The sequence below is a fragment of the Heteronotia binoei genome, chromosome 8, assembly GCF_032191835.1.
Source record: "Heteronotia binoei isolate CCM8104 ecotype False Entrance Well chromosome 8, APGP_CSIRO_Hbin_v1, whole genome shotgun sequence".
NCBI lineage: Eukaryota > Metazoa > Chordata > Lepidosauria > Squamata > Gekkonidae > Heteronotia > Heteronotia binoei.
In genome coordinates, this window is record NC_083230.1 from 1275780 (window position 1) to 1295161 (window position 19382).

The following is a 19382-nucleotide window of genomic DNA, read 5'->3' on the forward strand; positions in this document are numbered from 1 at the left end:
TCAAAGTTTGAGTCCAGTGGCACCTTTCAGACTGACAGATTCAATTTAGCATTGCTTTTGCTAATTTGGCAAGCTACATGGTCACAATTTGTTTGGATTCACTTTCAGGAGAAAATACAGAGAAGCAAATAAATATGTCAAAATTGGGGACTGATGTATCCTTCTTAATTGTGAAATGTTAACAGTAATTAACTGAAAGAACCTGAATCTTAAATAATCAAATAAAACTGAGTGGTGGTGAGGGAGCAACAAATATACATTTCTGCTTCAAGGCATTAATTTGAATATAATCCTAGCTGAACAATTATGACAGATAACAAAATCTGAAACTGAATAAAATATATAGAATTCACAAAAAAACCCCAATCATAATAAAACAACTCCCTACCTGAGAGACCCGGGTTCAAATCACTAAGCTTGTTAGGTGACCTAGAGCTCTCTCTCAACCTAACTACCTCACTGGGTTGCTGTGAGGATAAAAATGGAGGACATGGTGATTGTGTAAGTTGCTTTGAGTCCCTATTGGGGAGAAGGGGTATAAAGGAAGTAAATAAATTAATTTGAGTAGTTATGTTCCCTAAAAAGAGGTCCATATAGAAAGGTCCTGCCACACTTTGGTACAATGTTTAGGCCTTGGACCAGCGCTAGAGTTCTATATCCTACACAGAATGATTCCCTCCTGTATTATACATACAAATCTAATGGGTATACAAACACTAATCACACAAGATAAGTACTGTGAGCATATAGATTTACTTCCTTAGGCTTTCTTTCTTTCATTCATTCCTCCTTCCCCCAATTCTCCCGTTTTTTTCCTAAACAAGTTCTACATTACTCCCTTAAATTCACAACTGCATTTTATCAATTGATCCACTGGATCTGTTCCACTTAAAACAGCCCCTTTCCCTGGTGCGAGATACTGTCCCCAATTCTTCTCCGTCAAGAGCATTTCCATTCCCCTTCCTCTCTTCCCCTTATTATCTTTGTGATGCCATTTGAGGCATTTTACTTGCAGTTTCCATGGTCAATATTTGTGAAGCAATTTAGGTTAAGGAAGAAACCTCCAATTATTCTCCTAATTAATTACCACAACACTGATTTTTTTTGAAGTTCACTTTGAAGGAATAAGTGTTGATCATAAATTTAATATAGTTGTAACAATTAAAAACAAGGAAGGTAAGTAACTGCTGTTTTATTTATCAAATTCATTTTAAATGACATGTGAAGCATTTTTGGCAATTTGAAACTGATTGAAATACAGCAAGAAATATGCTTATTATTTGTTGGTATGACACCTTCTTCTTCAGAATCCAAAATCTCAGGAGCCTGTGACACTGGATTTTCTGGATGCAGAGCTAGAAAATGACATTAAAGTTCAGGTAAGCTGTATTATACTTTCAACAGTCATTACTAGGTGCACTATTAGGTGAATTGTTTGTTCTGAGAATAGTTAGAGTCCAATGGCACCTTTAAGACCAACAAAGTTTTATTCAGGGTATGAGCATGCACACAAAAGTACATACCTTGATTAAAACTTTGTTGGTCTTAAAGGTATCATTGGACTATAACTTTGTTCTATTACTGCAGACCAACATGGCTACCCACCTAGATCTATGTTTGTTCTGAGGTCACCAAAGCTGTAACAAAGTTTTGCTCTATCAAATGTCAGCTTGTGTTCTATTGATACTAACCACATTACCTGCAATGTTTATTTACTTGTAACTAACCCTAGTAGAATTATAGGCATGCCTGAGGGGGAATAGAAAGGGAGGAGGGAGTTGGGCACCAAGGGCCATAAAGGGTGTTTGAAGTGCAGAAATATGCGGCCGCTTCCCAGACACCAGCAAGGACACCAACTAGAAGGGGGAGTGGGAATGGCTCAACCGGGGAGATAACAGGCGTGTGAATCAAACACCTCTGAAAGGCAGAATGTAACCTTATTATGAGAATGATTTAAACCCCCTAGGCTTTGATGTAACCCCATAAATGCTAGTACTTGTGCTTTATGTGTTATCACTCTCAAAGACCTTCTGCAAGAGTAACATTGTTGTATTCAATAAATGAAACTTATTTTCAAAGAGAAAAGAGTCCTATCATTGTTGAAGCCTCGATGAACCCTGCGCTGACATTTTGAGAGTGATCCCTCAAAAGGGGCTTATCGGCATGAGTTACTTCTAGCGAATGGCGACAGAAGCACCCGACGACCGAGAGCCCTGCATTCCTGAACTACCGGGGTCCCCGGCGTGGTACGTTACAGAGCAGCGAAAACCAAGGAAAGTGAGCAGCCAGGTGCTTTTCATCAACCTGAAGACGTGGAAGCACCGCACCTCTACCACGCTGATGGATGAAGCCGTGCAACGACACGCTAACATCCTCCACAACCCCGGGGACCCGGAGGACGAAGGAGGCTTGCCCAACATGACCGGGGAGCCCACCGGAATGGACGGGACCCGGATGAGGGGGGAACCATGCACCGAGCAGTCGCAAGAAATACTCATGGGGGTGGAAGAACACTGGGACTTAGAAGTGCTTGTAATTGCCCCCTCGTGCTCGTTTGATATCGTGTTGGGGGTTGGGTGGTTGGCCAGGCACCAACCAGACATTCAATGGGGAGAGCACACAATAGACTTTTTGGACCGAAGGTGCACCTCCCACTTGTGGCGAGAATCCTGGGGACCCCGACCCCCACCCAAAAACGAAAAACTATGTGTGACTATGGAGGAGGTGAGGACCATCCCGAAAGAATACCGAGACTTGAGGGGGGTGTTCAGCGAGATCGAGGCGGATGAGCTGCCGCCTCATCGGGCTACCGACTGCGCCATAGAGCTCATCCCCGACCAACCGCTGCCCAAAGCCAAACTTTACTCCATGGGGTGGGCGGAGAAAGAGGAGCTGAGAAAGTTCCTCGACAAGAACCTCCGCCGGGGCTTCATCCGCCCGGCTACCGCGCCACATGCGGCCCCGGTCCTCTTCCGCAAGAAGAAGGACGGGAGTCTTAGACTTTGCACAGATTTTCGCGGAATTAATGGGATTTCAATGTCCAACACCTACCCCATCCCCCTGATCAAAGACTTGTTGAACGCTGTGTCAGAGGGGTCGATATTTACCAAACTAGATTTGCGGGATGCCTATTTCAGGGTCAGGATAAATGAGGGGGATGAGTGGAAAACCGCATTCAACACACCAATGGGGCAATTTGAGTATTTGGTGATGCCATTCGGGCTTCAGGGGGCTCCCGGGGTTTTCATGAACTTTATCAATGAGGTCCTCAGAAAGTACCTGTACCAGGGGGTGGTGGTGTACCTAGATGACATCATTATTTATTCCAAAGACATGCCCTCCCACATGAAGTTAGTCCAGGAGGTCCTGACCACCCTGTACCAAAATAAACTGTACGCAAAATTGTCCAAATGCGAGTTCCACAAGGAGGAACTAGACTACTTAGGCTTCCAGGTCTCGGGGAAGGGATTAGCCATGGACCCCGCAAAAATGCAGGCGGTGTTGGATTGGGAACCCCCGAGGACACGTAGACAGCTCCAATCTTTCATCGGATTCGCAAATTTCTACAGAACGTTCATACAAGAGTTCGTGAAGGTGGACCTGCCCCTCACCGACCTGTTGCAGACGAAAGGGAAGGGCCCCGAGGCAAAAAAGCTGGGCGCAAAACTGAACTGGACTAGCCAGTGTCAGGAGGCTTTTGACACCTTGAAACGCCTCTTCACGAGCGAGCCCGTGCTGGTGCACCCAAACGAGCCAAAGCCCTTCATGGTTCAATGTGACGCCTCCGACACGGCCGTGGGGGCAATATTAATGCAGAAAGATGGGGGGGGTGTTTGAGACCCTGCGCTTACATTTCCCGAAAATTCTCGAGTGAGCAAAGGAATTGGTCGGTGTGGGACAAAGAAGCCTACGCGGTCACGTTCGCCCTGAAAACCTGGCGATCGTGGCTGGAGGGGGCCCGAGTCCCGTTCGAAATCTGGACCAACCACAAAAACCTAGAAGCCCTCACGGGGTGCAGAAAACTGACGGGGAAGCAGATACAGCGGGCAGGGTTCTTCGCCAAGTTCGACTTCACCCTCCGCCATATCCCCAGGTCAAAGAACTTTTTGGCGGATGCTCTCTCCCGATTGCCCCAACATGAGAGCAAGCAGGAAGAAATAATAGACTCTTTAATCCTGCCCAAGGCTGTGGCCGGAGCCGTGCAAACCCGCTCTAAAGCAGCGGCGCAGCCTAAGAGTCCGTGGGGAGGGAACAAGCTGATCTCGGAGGCCGAAGCGGAAGGGAAAGACCGACCCGATTGAGTAGAGAAAGGGGAAGGAGGGTTCTGGTACCACGAGGGAAAAATCTATGTCCCCAAATCCCTCCGGGTGGAAGTCCTGCACCACTGCCACACAAAAAAGCTGGCCGGTCACTTTGGCTATGTAAAAACCCTTCACACGGTGCACCGACAATTCTGGTGGCCCCAAATGAAAAAGGACATTTCAGAGTTTGTACAGACATGTCCGACATGCATCATGGCGAAAAGGAGGGGGGAAGGTTCTGGGCTTGCTGCAACCCCTCCCCTCGGTGGGACGACCCTGGTCAGTGGTCTCAATGGACATTATAGTGGAATTACCCCCCTCGAAAGGCAGGACTGTAATACTGTTGGTGGTGGACACCTTCTCCAAGTAAGCCCACTTCACCCCCTGTAGAAAACTCCCAACGGCCAAAGAACTAGCCCACTTATTCTTCGTGCACGTGGCCCGGATCCACTCGTTCCCGGACAAGGTCGTTAGCGACCGCGGGCCACAGTTCATTGCCAACTTCTGGCGGGAGTTCTGTAGACTGATGGGCATGGAGCAGGGCTTGACTTCTGCCTACCACCCACAGACAGATGGTCAAAGCAAGAGGGTTAATGGGCTTCTCGAACAATATCTGAGGTGCTATGTGAACTTCCAACAATCTAACTGGGTAGAGCTGTTGCCATTTGCCGAATATAGCTCCCCCGATCTCCATTGAATGCCAGCAATGGTGGAGAACTTTGGAGAGCTCCTGGAAAACAATCCAAGAGAATCTAGAGGAGGCGAAAAGGGACTACAAGGCACAATTTGACAAAAAACATAGCCCGGGGTGGGACTTCAAAGTCGGAGAGACTGTATTTCTATCAACAAAGAATCTCCCATTGCCTCAAACCTCCCAGAAGCTGGCTTATCGATTTTTGGGACCGTTCCGGATAAAACGAGTGATCAATAAAGTGACAGTTGAACTGGACTTGCCCAAATTGTTCAGTAAAATACACCCTGTCTTCCATTGCAGTCTTATCCGGCGAGATCCGGGTGGTTCGAGGTGGCATCCCCGGAGCCCCGAGCCGGAGCCTATTCTGGTGCGGGGCCAGAAACACCACGAAGTGAAAGAAATCCTCGACTCTAGAGTGCATCGGGGGGCTTTGCAGTACCTGGTGCGTTGGTGCTACTTTCCGCCCAGCTGCGATGAGTGGGTGAAAGCCTCCGATCTCAACGCCCCTCAACTGCTTAAGGAATTTTACCTACTGCACCCTGACAAACCCCGAGCAAGAGCTTAGGGGGGCAGTATGTCAGCTTGTGTTCTATTGATACTAACCACATTACCTGCAATGTTTATTTACTTGTAACTAACCCTAGTAAAATTATAGGCATGCCTGAGGGGGAATAGAAAGGGAAGGAGGGAGTTGGGCGCCAAGGGCCATAAAGGGTGTTTGAAGTGCAGAAATATGCGGCCGCTTCCCAGACACCAGCAAGGACATCAACTAGAAGGGGGAGTGGGAATGCTCAACCGGGGAGATAACAGGCGTGTGAATCAAACACCTCTGAAAGGCAGAATGTAACCTTATTATGAGAATGATTTAAACCCCCTAGGCTTTGATGTAACCCCATAAATGCTAGTACTTGTGCTTTATGTGTTATCACTCTCAAAGACCTTCTGCAAGAGTAACATTGTTGTATTCAATAAATGAAACTTATTTTCAAAGAGAAAAGAGTCCTATCATTGTTGAAGCCTCGATGAACCCTGCGCTGACATCAAAGAAGAATAACAATATTGTTCAATCCCTTTTCCACAGAGCACTCATGAATGGCACAAGACACCATGCTGAGGATTTCCTGAAATGTTGCCTAAGAAATAACCAAAGTGTATACCAGCTTAGAGCATGGAGGCTGATTAGATTCCAATAATGTGCTGTCATATCCTTGCCTAAATATATGGTCATTCCCTAACATTTTGACTTAAGACGACCTTGTAGGGTTTTCAAGACAAGAGAACTTCAGAGGTGGTTTGTCATTGCCTGCCTTATTGCAACCCTGGAGTTACTTTGTGGTATTCCATCCAAGTATGAACCAGGGCTGACCCTGGTTATCTTCCAAGATCTGATGAGATCAGACTTGTCTGGGCCATCCATGTCAGGGCTTCATATAAAATATAGATCCTAAAATTGTCCTGTGTTCAAAAAAGTTCTCTCATTTAATGAAAACTCCCCACTCCAACAAGTTATATGGGGACTGGAAAACTTAATTTGAGAGTACAGGGTCTGAAATGAATCCCTGAAGTTGAGCCATGCCAGTTGTGCTTATATTAAATGCGAGGAAAAGCAGTTGAGCCCAGCCTTAACCCCTTTGACTTGCAGTAAGTAACAGAAAAGAAATAATTCTAAGCCTTGCTACTAGGGATCTCCTTATAAGAGAGATTAGGTATATCATTTAAGATGATTTATTCACTGGAAAAGTATTGAACACATAGCCTGCACTGACTGATGACCTTTAGCTTTGGTAGCTCTTCACGTTCTTTTAGAAGTATGAAAAGAAGACTGACATTTGGGATATCTGTTATTGTCCAAAATGCAAATCTATGGGGTTTTTTTCTGAGGTAGTCTGGTTGCCATGAATATCAAGAATCCAGGATTTGAATCTATAACAAAAATATTTGGTGTGTATGTGAGGGATCAAACATGGTAAGGAGCAGCATGGAAAGGTTTTAATTAAGCACTGATTCAATTCAATGTAACTATTTTTCTCGTGCTCATAACTTGTAATTTAAAAAATCTAAATATGCCTATCTGAAACAAGCCCTGGAACAAGTATTCAAGACTTTCTGTCTAGCATTCTGTTTATTCCCTATTTAGCTGTGGAGTTGAGAATACAGAAAATTCAGCTGGCTGTCTTTTGCACTTGTCCCTCATTTCTCAGTCTGCACCTCCACAGAAGGGCTAATATTGTTGAAATAATAGTGGTTGTAAAGGCTGGATAAATGTCTAAAATGTTTCTTCATGTTTCTCTTGGAGTCTATGAAATAATTCTTGGTCCAGTTGAATATCAGTGAAATGTATTGAATATGTTGAATATTCACATTTTTCAGTCTTGTAATTCTCTTGACTGCAGATTCGGAAAAAAATGATAGATGGCGAAAGTGGAGATAGGACCTTTAGAACACTGATCAAGTCTCAAGATGAGGTAAGATCCTTAAACATTTGCTCTCTGAGAAGACTGCAAAAGTTGTAAATATTCACATCTGAACAATTTGGCTATTATGGGGCACGAATTCATTTTTGTGCATGTTGGAGGATTTCATTGACTTGGTATCTGAAGCTTTAGTGGGACAGACCCTGCAGGCTGGGAGGATAATGCTTGTAGTTGGCACAAGGAGCAGCACATATTAATCCATCCTTCTGCCAACCTTTATCTTCCAAGGATTCCACAGTCTGTGAGAATCAGTGGTTAGAAAGATTTCTGTGGGCCAGTTTTGAACCTGATGTCATTTTCTCCAAATTGGGTCTGAATATTTGGAAGAAGATTATAGGTTGGGGTGCCAACTCTGGGTTGGAAAATTAATGGAGATTTGAGGGCAAAGTTTGGGAAGGGGAGGGAGCTCAGCAGGGATGTGATGTCATAGACTCCACCCTCAGAAAGTGCCATTTTCTCTGGGGGAACTTACAGTGTGATAATCAATTGTACCCCCACCTGGAGGTTTTACAGCAGAGAATCCACAGTCCAGAAATAATCTGTCAACAACAGGTAATGAAAACTGTGTGGCACACCATATGAATATTAGAAAGACTCTACATATATTTCATTACACCTAATATAATTTCATAAATATATCTAGTTTATATAATTCATTACAACATAGTCCATCGGGCTTTGATATACAGAATGTTTCCAAGCAGCCCTGAACTTCACTGAAGCAAGCTATATAATAAGTCCAAAGGAAAATGTCATCAGACTGAAGACCATCAGGTAAGGATGTCAGATCGGAGAAGCAATACCAGCTTGTGAGTGTTATGAACTATTGCTGATATGAATTAATTTTTGTTTATAACGATTTTATTATCCTGTAATATTTTGCAATAATACTCATCATCAATTATTAAAAATTCATACAAAAACATTACGTTTTTCTCCTCCTTTTTGTGACCTCCAATGGTGTATTTTAAGTAAATTACTAAAACTAAAAGGTAATTTTCTCAAATAAAGAATCTTCATTAAAATAACTTACAAGAAGATAAAAAGGAAAGAAAAAAACATATATAATAATTATAATCCATCTTCATTATAATCCTTTAGTCCTTATCAAAAGAAAATTAAAAAGAAAGTATATTCCTGCTTTTGAATATAGTCCATATATACTTCTTCCAAAGTTCAACTCTTGTCAAAAATCACCAAGTATCCTTTAATTGTCCATTGTTTTTCAACATATACTTGAAATTTTCCCCATTCATTTTCATTCTCTAAATCATTTTCTTCTAAGATTCTTGTAAATTTGTTCATTTCACTCCAATGCATAACTTTCAAAGTCCAGTCCCACTTTTCTGGTATTTCTTCCTGCTTCCACATCTGCGCACATAATGTCCTTGCAGCTGAAAGCATGTACCAAATTATCGTTCTGTCTTGTTTCGGAAATTTTTCCATTTGTAATCCCAACAAAAAGATATCTGGTGCCTTCTTAATATTATAACCCAAAATTTTTGAGATCATTTGCCGAAATTGTTTTGCCTTTTCACAAGTCCACCACATATGGTAGAAAGATCCTTCATGTTTTTTACATTTCCAACATCTATCCGACCCCTGATTGTTCATTTTTGCCAATTTCTTAGGTGTCATATACCGCCTATATAACATTTTAAAACAGTTTTCTTTAATGTTATAACATGTCGATATCTTCATAGAGTTCTTCCATAAGTACTCCCATGACTCCATCTGTATTTTCTTATTTATATTTATCGCCCATTTTATCATTTGAGATTTGACTACTTCATCTTCCGTAGACCATTTCAACAATAGTTTATAAATTCTTGAAATCAAACAGCATTCTCTCCAGTTCTGTTTGTTCTTGTCTTATTCCATCATTTTTAATGTCCTGTTCAAGCAAATTTTTAATCTGTTGCAATTGAAACCAGTTATATTTATATTTTTATTCTTCAGCCGATTTTAATTCCACCTTCCCTTCATGTATTTTTAACAATTGTTTGTATGATAGCCATTTCTCTTCCTTAATATCAGAATATAATTTTATTACTTCTGTTGGCACAATCCAAAGCGATTTCCTTTCATCTCCATATCTTTTATATTTTAACCATGTATTTAACAAATTGCTTCTTATATAGTGATGTGTGAAAAAACCATCCATCTTACTTTTCGCATTACTCATACATGCATGCCAACCAAAAACATTTCCATGACCTTCTAGTACTAGTAGTTTTCTATTTAATAACGTCATCCATTCCTTGATCCATACCAGGCATACTGCATCATGATACAACTTTAAATCATGTAGTTGGAAACTCCCCTTTCTTTTGCATCAATCAAAATTTTCATTTTAATTCTTGGTGTTTTCCCAGCCCATACAAATTCTGAAATTTTCCTTTGCCATTTGCTAAATTGTTTATTATCTTTCACTATTGGAATTGTTTGAAACAGGAACATAATTCTTGGTAAGATATTCATTTTAATTGCAGAAATTCTGCCCAGTAAAGACAAATTCAACTTGTTCCATTTTATCAAATCTCTATCAATCTTATGCCAAAGCTTCTCATAATTATTTTTATACAAATGAATATTTTTTGTTGTGGTTTCCACTCCTAAATATTTTACTTTAGAAATAACTTCACATTCTGTTAAATTTTATAGTTCTTTCTGTTTACTCTTTGACATATTTTTGCACAATATTTTTGATTTTTATTTATTTATGTAAAAACCTGCCAGTTCTCCATATTCTTGTAACTTGCGAAGCAACAATTGTGTTACATGAGTGGGATTTTCATTTATAAACATTACATCGTCTGCAAACGCTCTGTATTTGTAAGAAAAACCTCTCAGTTTCAAACCCTCTATATCCTTATCTTTTTGAATTTGCATAAGCAAAACCTCTAAAGTCATTATAAATATCAATGGAGATAGAGGGCAACCTTGTCTTGTTCCTTTACTAATATCATCTTTTCCGTCAAATCTGCATTTATAGAGTCTTGCTTGTTGTTGCTTGTTGTTCAGTATATATCGCCTTCACCATTCTTATAAAATCTTCTCCCAATCTCAATTTCTCCATCACTGCAAACATGAAGTCCCATTGCACATTGCCAATGCTTTCTCTGCATCAGCAAAAAAAAAAAAATGCTCCTTCTTTTTTCTGGATGTTTCTCATAATATTCAATAATATCTACAATAGTGTTCTAATGTTGTCTCTAATTTGCCTCCTGGGAAGAAATCCTGCTTGTTCTTCTTTAATGACATTGTTCAAATGCTATTTAAGGCGTTCTGCTAGAATCCTGGCATATACTTTATAGTCATTGTTAAGTAGTGAAATTGGTCTATAATTTTTTACATTCGTGGAGTCTCTGTTTTCTTTCGGTATCAACGAGATGGCTGCTTCTTTCCATGTATTAGGTATTTTCCCATCTGTTCTTATAATATTCATCGATTTCTGAAGTTTTGGTAATAGCACTTCCACAAGCACTTTATAAAATTTTGCCATGAAACCATCAGGACCAGGTGCTTTCCCTAATTTCATTGAATTAATTGCCACCTCTACTTCTCTTTCAACTGGTTCATTTAGTACCTTCTCCAGATTTTCTGTTAAGGGGTTTACTTTAATTTTCTGTAGATATACGTCAATTTTTCCCTTGTCCACCTTTTGACCTTTAAACAACTTAGCGTAGTATTTATAAAATTCTCTTTTGATTCCTTCCTGGTCAACAATGTCCTTACCTCCTGATACAATTTTGTTAATAATTTTATTCTCCCTTTTTTTTCCATTTGCCAGGCCAAATATTTTCCAGGTTTATTCGCACCTTCAAAAGATTTCTATTGCAGTCTTTTTAAATTCCATTCCACTTCTTTGTTTAACAAATGTCTCAATTGACTTTGTAGTATTGTAATCTCCCTTATAATTTTCTTTTTCCCAGGTCTCTTTTAAAGCTCCTTCTTCTTTTTTCCAATCTCTTTCTGAATATCCAACATTAGCTTGTCTTTAGCTCTTTTATCTTTATTGTTCAGTGTAATTAAAATACCTCTCATTACCGTTTTATATGCATCCCACACAGTTTGAAATTGAGTGTCCTCTTTTTCATTTATTTGAAAGAAAGACTTGGTGTCAGAACTGGAAGAACTCCAACCGAGGCCCAAGACTTTGTTACAAAAGTATAGGCGTTTATTGAGAACTACAGAGCTGAAGGTACAGGATAACACTAATACCGAAAGTTAGCATTGGTTACATTTTATGCGGTTATGGTGACAACAATAAAACGATCTTTCACACGGCTAGAGACAACTGTCTGTTTCTCAGGGTCTGTTATCAGTAAGGGAGGATGGACTCCTGCTGAGAAAGCCTGGCCGGCCCGGCTTCAAAGGGGCACCTGCAGATGTTGACCAGAGGCTATCTGTCACCCTTCAGTGATCACAGTTTGTTTGAAATGCATAAGAATGTTGGTTAGTGGTTGAAGCAAGGTTGCATGGGTTAGTGTCTGGTTACAATATGGAGTCACTCAGGCTAACAGCATATAGGAAAGTTACAAGTTCTGACACTTGGTCTCCTTTTCCAGAGATACCACTACTTTCTTTTTCTGTAGCAAATCTTCATTTATCCGCCATCTTAGAGTCTTCTTCATGGGTTTTGTAGGCCACATTAATGGATTGTGATCTGCCCCTACTTTAGGAAGAATCTCTGGTTTTTTTGCTAAAAGTCCAAGATTTTTTGTACTTCATAATATATCAGTTCTTGAGAAAGAATTATGCCTTGCTGGAAAAAAAAAGTATAATAATGTTTTTTAGGGTTAAATTCCCTCCGTCCAGACTTTCTTGTTTTACTAACTCAAAAAATTACTTTGGTAATTTTCCTTCATTATTTTTTTTCCCCAGATCTGTCCAGAATATTTTTGACTGTTCCATTAAAATCCCCCATTAGCATAATTTACTCATACGTCACTTGGTCTAATTGTTGCATAATATCCTTAAAGAAAGAGTCTTTTGCTCCATTGGGGGCATACAATCCCAATAACAAAGTTCTTTTGTAGTTCAACGTCACTTCCACTGCAATATATCTACCATCGTCATCCTTGAAAATCAATTTTGGGTCCAATTCTTGTTTAACATAGAAAACAACTCCCCTTTTTTTCTCCTTAGCCAATGAGCAGAATTCCACACCCAATTGTTTATTCCATAAAAATTTATCATCCATTTTTTGATGTGTACTTCTTGTAGGCAAATTATATTACATTTTTGTTTCCCAATCCAATGAAACATTGCCTTTCTTTTTTGTGGTGAATTAAGTCCATTTACATTCCAGGGTATTAATTTGTAATCCATCATGATTTTCTATTTTTAGTCTGTACCCCCAAACTCCTTATGTTCATCCAAGAACTTCGTCATTTCCTGGGTGCTTGTAATTGTACATCTCTTCCTTTTATGTTCAAAGCTTAATCCCTCTGGAAGTATCCATCCGTATCTCATTTCATTTTCTCTCAGCTTTTCAGTCAATTTTTTATATAATCTCCTGTCATTTATAACTTTCCTTGGCAATTCTTTCATGATTCTTATACCTCCAATGCATTTTCAAATTGTTTGCTTAGAATCTTTCCCACCATGTCTCTTGACACAAATCTTACAACCACATCTCTTGGTAGTTTGTTTTTTCTAGCATACTATGAATTAACCTTGTAAATATAGTCACAGAAATAACTAGTTTCATCAGGGTCTTCCCCCAAAAACTCAGCAATGATTTTTATTATATATGTTCTTAAATCAGTCTCAATAGATTCAAGCACCCCTCTCAGATGAATCTGATTTTCCATTAATTTACAGTCTTGTAGCACTGCTTTCTCCTGCATTTTTTTTTATAGTGGAATCCACTGTGTCAATGCTTAAGTCTTGGCCTTTCACCTTCTCTTCAACCTCCTGCACTTTCTTTAACGCTGCTTGGGAGTCTTTTCTGAGATCTTCAATGTCTTTTTTTTAATTCTTTCTTACTCTCTGATACTGAATCCTTTATAACTTTTACCAGTCTTGCCTCCATTGCCTCCTGCCATTTAAACATTTTTGCTTCTTCAAGTGTCCTAGCCCTTGTACGAAACTGCTTTGCTCCTGCTTTATTCACAGACATCACTGTCTGCCCATTGCTGAAATAGGCTCCAAAGTTGACCTCATCAAATTAATTTTTAATATCAAAGCATACTTAAAGGCACTACATCAAAGGTTCTCCAAACAAAAGCTGCTAATCTAAACAATGTGGAGTCCAAGTGTGAAGATTCACACGGTAAACCTCTCTTATCTTTTTCCCTGGGATTCGCTGGCACCTTGTCTCTAAAGGCATGCATTCTTACATTAAAGGAATGCATTCTTACATTTGTTAGTACTTGCAAAGCGAGTTCAAATGGTACACTGGCAACATTACACTTTGATGTGCATAGCATTCTATATGGTTAGTAACATTGGCTTGATATGGCTACTAGGTTTCAATAAGCATTTTAAATTCAGGTGAATTAACATTGCCTGACATACTGCCCCCCCCCCCCTAAGCTCTTGCTTGGGGTTTGTCTGGGTGCAGTAGGTAAAACCTTTTGAGTAGGAGGGGGGCTTGCAGGTCTGAAGACTTCACCCACTCGTCACAGCTGGGTGGAAAGTACTTCCAGCGAACTAGGTAGTATAATACCCCCCTTTTCAATTTTGCATCTAGCACCTCCTGCACCTCATGGTGACTCTGACCCCTCACTTGAATAGGTTTGGGCTCTGGAGGGCGGGGGAGCCATGACGTAATTCCAGGATCTTTCCGAAGAAGGCTGCAATGGAAGACAGGGTATATTTTACTAAACAATTTAGGCAGTTCCAGCTCCACCATTACTTTATTTATCACTCGTTTTATTTTAAACAGCCCCAAGTACTTGTAGGCTAACTTTCGAGAAGTCTGTGGTAACGGTTGATTTTTAGTGGATAAAAACAGTTTCTCCCACTTTAAAGTCCCACTCAGGTGAGTGCTTTTTGTCAAACTGGGCTTTGTAATCCCTTTTTGCTGCCTCCAAGTTTTCTTGGATGACAGCCCACCCTTTCCTCAGCATCCCCCACTATTGCTGACAGGAGGTAGGGGGAGAGGTCTCGTTGGTACTGGCCAGCGAAGGGAAAGGCTTTCCTTCATAGCCATTCACAATTTGAAAAGGCGTGGATTTGGTGATGCTATGCAAGCTGTTATTGTACCCGTACTCTGCAAAAGGGAGCAGCTCCACCCAGTTCGATTGCTGATAGTTCATGTAACATCTTAGATACTGTTCTAGAAGGGCGTTCACGCGTTCCGTCTGTCCGTCCGTCTGCGGGTGGTAGGTGGAACTCAGACCCTTTTCAATGCCCGCCAGTTTGCAAAACTCCCGCCAGAAGTTGGCAACGAACTGCGACCCACGATCACTAATGACCTTGTCCGGGAATGAGTGTATTTTAACAATGTGCTGGAAAAATAAGTACGCCAGCTTCTTTGCAGTAGGGAGTTTTTTACAAGGAATGAAATGCGCTTGCTTTGAGAACGTATCTACCACCACTAAAATCACCGTTTGTCCCTGGGACACTGGCAGCTCTACAATAAAGTCCATGGACACCACTGACCAGGGTCGATCAGCCGTGGGGATTGGTTGGAGGAAACCCGGTGGCTTTCCCCCTCGTTTCTTGGCCATTATGCAGACTGGGCAGGTGGCTACAAATTCAGAAATGTCCTTTTTCATGTGGGGCCACCAGAACTGTCTATTCACCAAGTGCAACATCTTCATGTACCCAAAGTGACCGGCCAGTTTACTGCAGTGGCAGTGCTGTAAAACCTCTTGTTGGAGGGTTTTCGGAACGTACAGCTTCCCCTCATAGTACCGAAATCCTCCCTCCCATTTCATCAGTCCGTCTGGCCTGCCTTCCCCCTCTCCCTCCGTTTCTGTAATTAGCCTATTGCCCCCCCCCATGGTTCAGGTGTTTTGGTTTTCTTCCCGGAGCAGGTGGTCAACCCCCCCCCCCCCCGCTACTGCCGAAGGGGTAATGATTGAGTCCACTACTTCTTCCCTCTGAATCTCCTGTTGGGGCAGTCGAGAGAGGGCATCAGCTAAAAAGTTTTTCGACCCTGGGATGTGCTTCAGTGTAAAGTCAAATTTGGCAAAGAATCCAGTCCACCGGATTTGTTTTGCCGTCAGTTTCCTGCACCCGGTGAGCGCTTCTAGGTTTTTATGATCGGTTCAAATCTCAAAAGGGACCCTCGCCCCCTCCAGCCAAGAGCGCCAGGTTTTCAAGGCGAACGTTACTGCAAATGCCTCCTTGTCCCACACCAACCAGTTGCGTTCGTGGGAAAACCTTTTAGAAATATAGGCGCATGGCTTTAGCCTCTCTTCGGCGTCCCTTTGCATTAATATGGCACCTACGGCCACATTGGAGGCGTCACATTGGACTACGAAGGGTTTTAATTTGTCAGGGTGGGCTAGGACGGGTTCGCTCGTGAACAATCATTTGAGCTTCTCGAATGCTTTCTGACAGTCTGGTGACCATCTCAGCTTAGCCCCTGGTTTTTTCGCTTCCGGCCCCTTCCCTTTTGTTTTCAGTAGGTCGGTTAGGGGTAGCATCACCTGTGCAAACCCCTGAATGAACCCCCTATACAAATTTGCGAGCCTGAGAAATGATTGTAACTGTCTACGTGTCCTCGGGGGTTCTCAGTCTAGTACCGCCTGTATCTTGGCTGGATCCATAGCTAGCCCCTTCCCCGAGACCTGAAACCCCAGGTAGTCGAGTTCCATTTGGAGGAATTCACACTTTGACAGTTTCACATACAGTTTAGGTTCATACAGGATGGTCAGCACCTTCCGCACCACTTGGACGTGGGAGGGTAGATCTTTTGAATAGATAATGATGTCATCCAGGTACACTACCACCGCCTTGTATAGATATTCCCTCAGTACTTCATTAATAAAGTTCATAAATACTCCTGGGGCTTCCTGCAGCCCGAACGGCATCACCAGATATTCGAACTGCCCCATCGGCGTGTTAAACGCCTTCCATTCAATCCCCCTCCTTAATTCTTACTTGGAAGTAGGCGTCCCTTAGGTCCAGTTTAGTAAATATGGACACCTCCGACACCGTACTTAACAAGTCTTTGATCAAGGGAATGGGGTAGGCGTTGGACATAGAAATCCCATTATCCCGCGAAAGTCTGTGCAAAGTCTAAGGCTTCCGTCCTTAGACAGCGTGAGGTGTGGTAGCTGGTCTAATGAAGTCCCCTTTTAAGTTTTTATAGATAAATTTCCGCAGCTAAGCTTTTTCAGCCCAACCCATTGAATATAGTTTGGCTTTGGTCATCTCTTAGCCCGGGATGAGCTCGATGGCACAATCAGTGCTTCGGTGGGGGGGGCAGTTCATTGGCTTCCTCCTCACTAAACTCCCTACGAAAGTCCCAGTATTCTTTTGGGATTGTCCGCACCTCTTCCACGGACACACACATCTTCTCATTTTTAGGGGGTGGGTTAGGTCCCCACTTTTCTAGCCATACCATACCATACCAAACCTTTAATGGCATAATAGATTCAAATAAAAATACACAGAATATAAAAATTTAAACATTGGAGATACAATCAAAATGAAACCGAGCTTACAGATGCATTCAAACATGGTCAGAATTAAATTTAAGGATGTCAGCCAGAAATTTTGCCACAGCCTCACTAACCATCCCCTCAGTATCACTCAATAAATAATAACAGGGTGGCAGAATAGACAAATCTGGGGAAAAAGAAAGCTTGCCAAATAAATCTTTACGGAGGTTATAGTAAAAAGAGCAATCAAGCAATATATGCTGCATTGAGTCAGGAGTATTCGTTCCACAGGAGCAAAGTCTGTCGGCTAAAGGGACTCGCTGATATCTCCCTTGTAAATCTTTGGAGGGAAACGCATTTAGTCTAGCCAACATAAATGCCCTGCGATGACTTAAAATGGTTAAGTCTGATAGATAATTGGGCATTTTGCCACAGAAAGCATAGAGGCCTAAGGAAGCTGGAGAGCAAATATAAGGGTCAGTTGGCCGTAATTTCGTTTCCTCCGATTCCCACAGTCTCAATTTAATACATCTGAAGATATATGACTCATTGGAGGTAGAAAAATCATCAACCTCTAACCCCAATTGATTGAGTTTGGACAGAAGCACTGCTGTACAGGATGAAATATAAGGGTCTCTTTTCATATACTCAAGAAGGCTGTTAGGATCTGTTCTAAAGTGAATTTTGAGCCAGAATTTAAACACTGCAATCCAGGCTTTTGTCTCCACCAAAGACTGACCCACTTTAGAGCAGAGAGCAAAGTAGGACACACATTTTGGCAAACCAAGAATTTGTCTAAAGAATGAGGCTTGAATGCCCTCCACTTTCCTGGTAAAAGCTGAGATCTATATAGGGATACCATAGAGAATTTGGGCAAGCGTTTTGACTTTGAACACTTTAATTGCTGCTGGCAATAATTGGTTGCCCCTTGCAAAGAAAAACTGTTTAATTTGAGCAGCTGAACATTTAGCCAAGTTGACGGTGTTGTTACGATGTGAAACCCAGCTTAATTTGTGATTAAAAGTGATCCCCAAGTATTTAAAAAATTTTGTTTGCTCAATTGTTGAATTGCCAATAAACCATCTATGTAGGTGCCAGCAATTTGAAAAGACAACTACTTTAGATTTGGCATAATTGATAGAAAGTGAATTACAATTACAGTAGTCATAAAAGGCATTCAAATACCTTTGCAGGCCTACTCTTGTACAAGAGAGGATGGTAGAGTCATCGGCATAAAGTAATAACGAGACCGCTCGGCCTGCAAGTTTAGGCAGATGACCGTTAATAGGGTTCAAAAATTGTGCCAGGTCAGTTAAAAATAAATTAAAAAGATGCGGGGCCAGCACGCAACCTTGTTTAACCCCCTTTAACACTGGGATTTTACTAGTCAAGTCACTGCTAGAAGAAAAATAGTCAAGTCACTGCTAGAAGAAAATTTCTAATGGCTATCCCTGGGCCGAAAGAGATTAAACATCAAAATATCAGAGCACGGGCCTTTTCAACCGCGGCCCCTGCCCTATGGAATCAACTCCCTGAGGAGGTGCGGGCCCTGCGAAACCTTGACCGGTTCCGCAGGGCCTGCAAGACCACCCTTTTTAAACTTGCTTACCCAGACTGCTAAAGAAGGCTGTTAATAAGGATCCGCCAATGCGGCTTAAAGACCTAGACCGCTGTGTATAAACTGGCAGAACTAGCGTCAAACATCACCAGCACTGTCAGACTAAATTATCTAATTGTATTGACTGGTTTTTAATGTTGTTAAATAATGTTTTATATTGTTTTATATTGTTAAATTTAAAGGTTTTATTATTACTGTATGTTATTAAGAAATGTTGTTAGCCGCCCTGAGCCTGCCGAGGCGGGGAGGGCGGGATACAAATAAAATTTATTATTATTACTTGGCAAAAGGTATTAGAATGAAGTTTCCTCAAGAGAAACAGCAGACGAGGGTCCATTCCCAGGTAACCTAGCTTGATCCATAGTTGGGCTCTATCTATTGAATCAAAAGGACCCTTCAAATCGATGAAGGCAGCGTATAATTTTTTGACCCGGTATGCATATATTTTTCAGCAAGGAAAGCCAGAGTGCAGCACTGATCCATAGCAGATTTGCCTTTGGAGAAGCCAATCTGTTCAGGACCTATGATGTTGCCTAAGCGCATCCAGTCAGTTAATCGGAGTTCTAAATGTTTTGCATACAATTTGCCCACTATAGATAATAAATTAATGGGGTGGAAATTTTCTGGTAACTCCAACCCCCATTTTTTGTATATTGGGATAATTATAGAATCAAGCCAAGAGTCAGTGATGGAGCCATGCAGATCGATGAAAGAGAACAATTTTGCAAG

The 19382-nt window shown here is 41.5% G+C and overlaps 1 protein-coding gene across 5 annotated transcripts in view; it reads left to right on the forward strand.

Moving 5' to 3' along the window:
• CACNA2D1 (calcium voltage-gated channel auxiliary subunit alpha2delta 1) overlaps positions 1-19382 on the forward strand; it is a 1217365-nt gene that overhangs the window by 1044965 nt on the left and 153018 nt on the right. For all 5 annotated transcript variants that reach the window (XR_009555717.1, XM_060244655.1, XM_060244656.1 and 2 more), the window contains 2 exons: positions 1308-1379; positions 7389-7460. Coding sequence is in view for 4 of the 5 variants with exons in the window: in XM_060244655.1 (XP_060100638.1) it covers positions 1308-1379; positions 7389-7460 (144 nt within the window). In the remaining variant the exon portion in view is untranslated. The remainder of the gene's footprint in view (positions 1-1307; positions 1380-7388; positions 7461-19382) is intronic.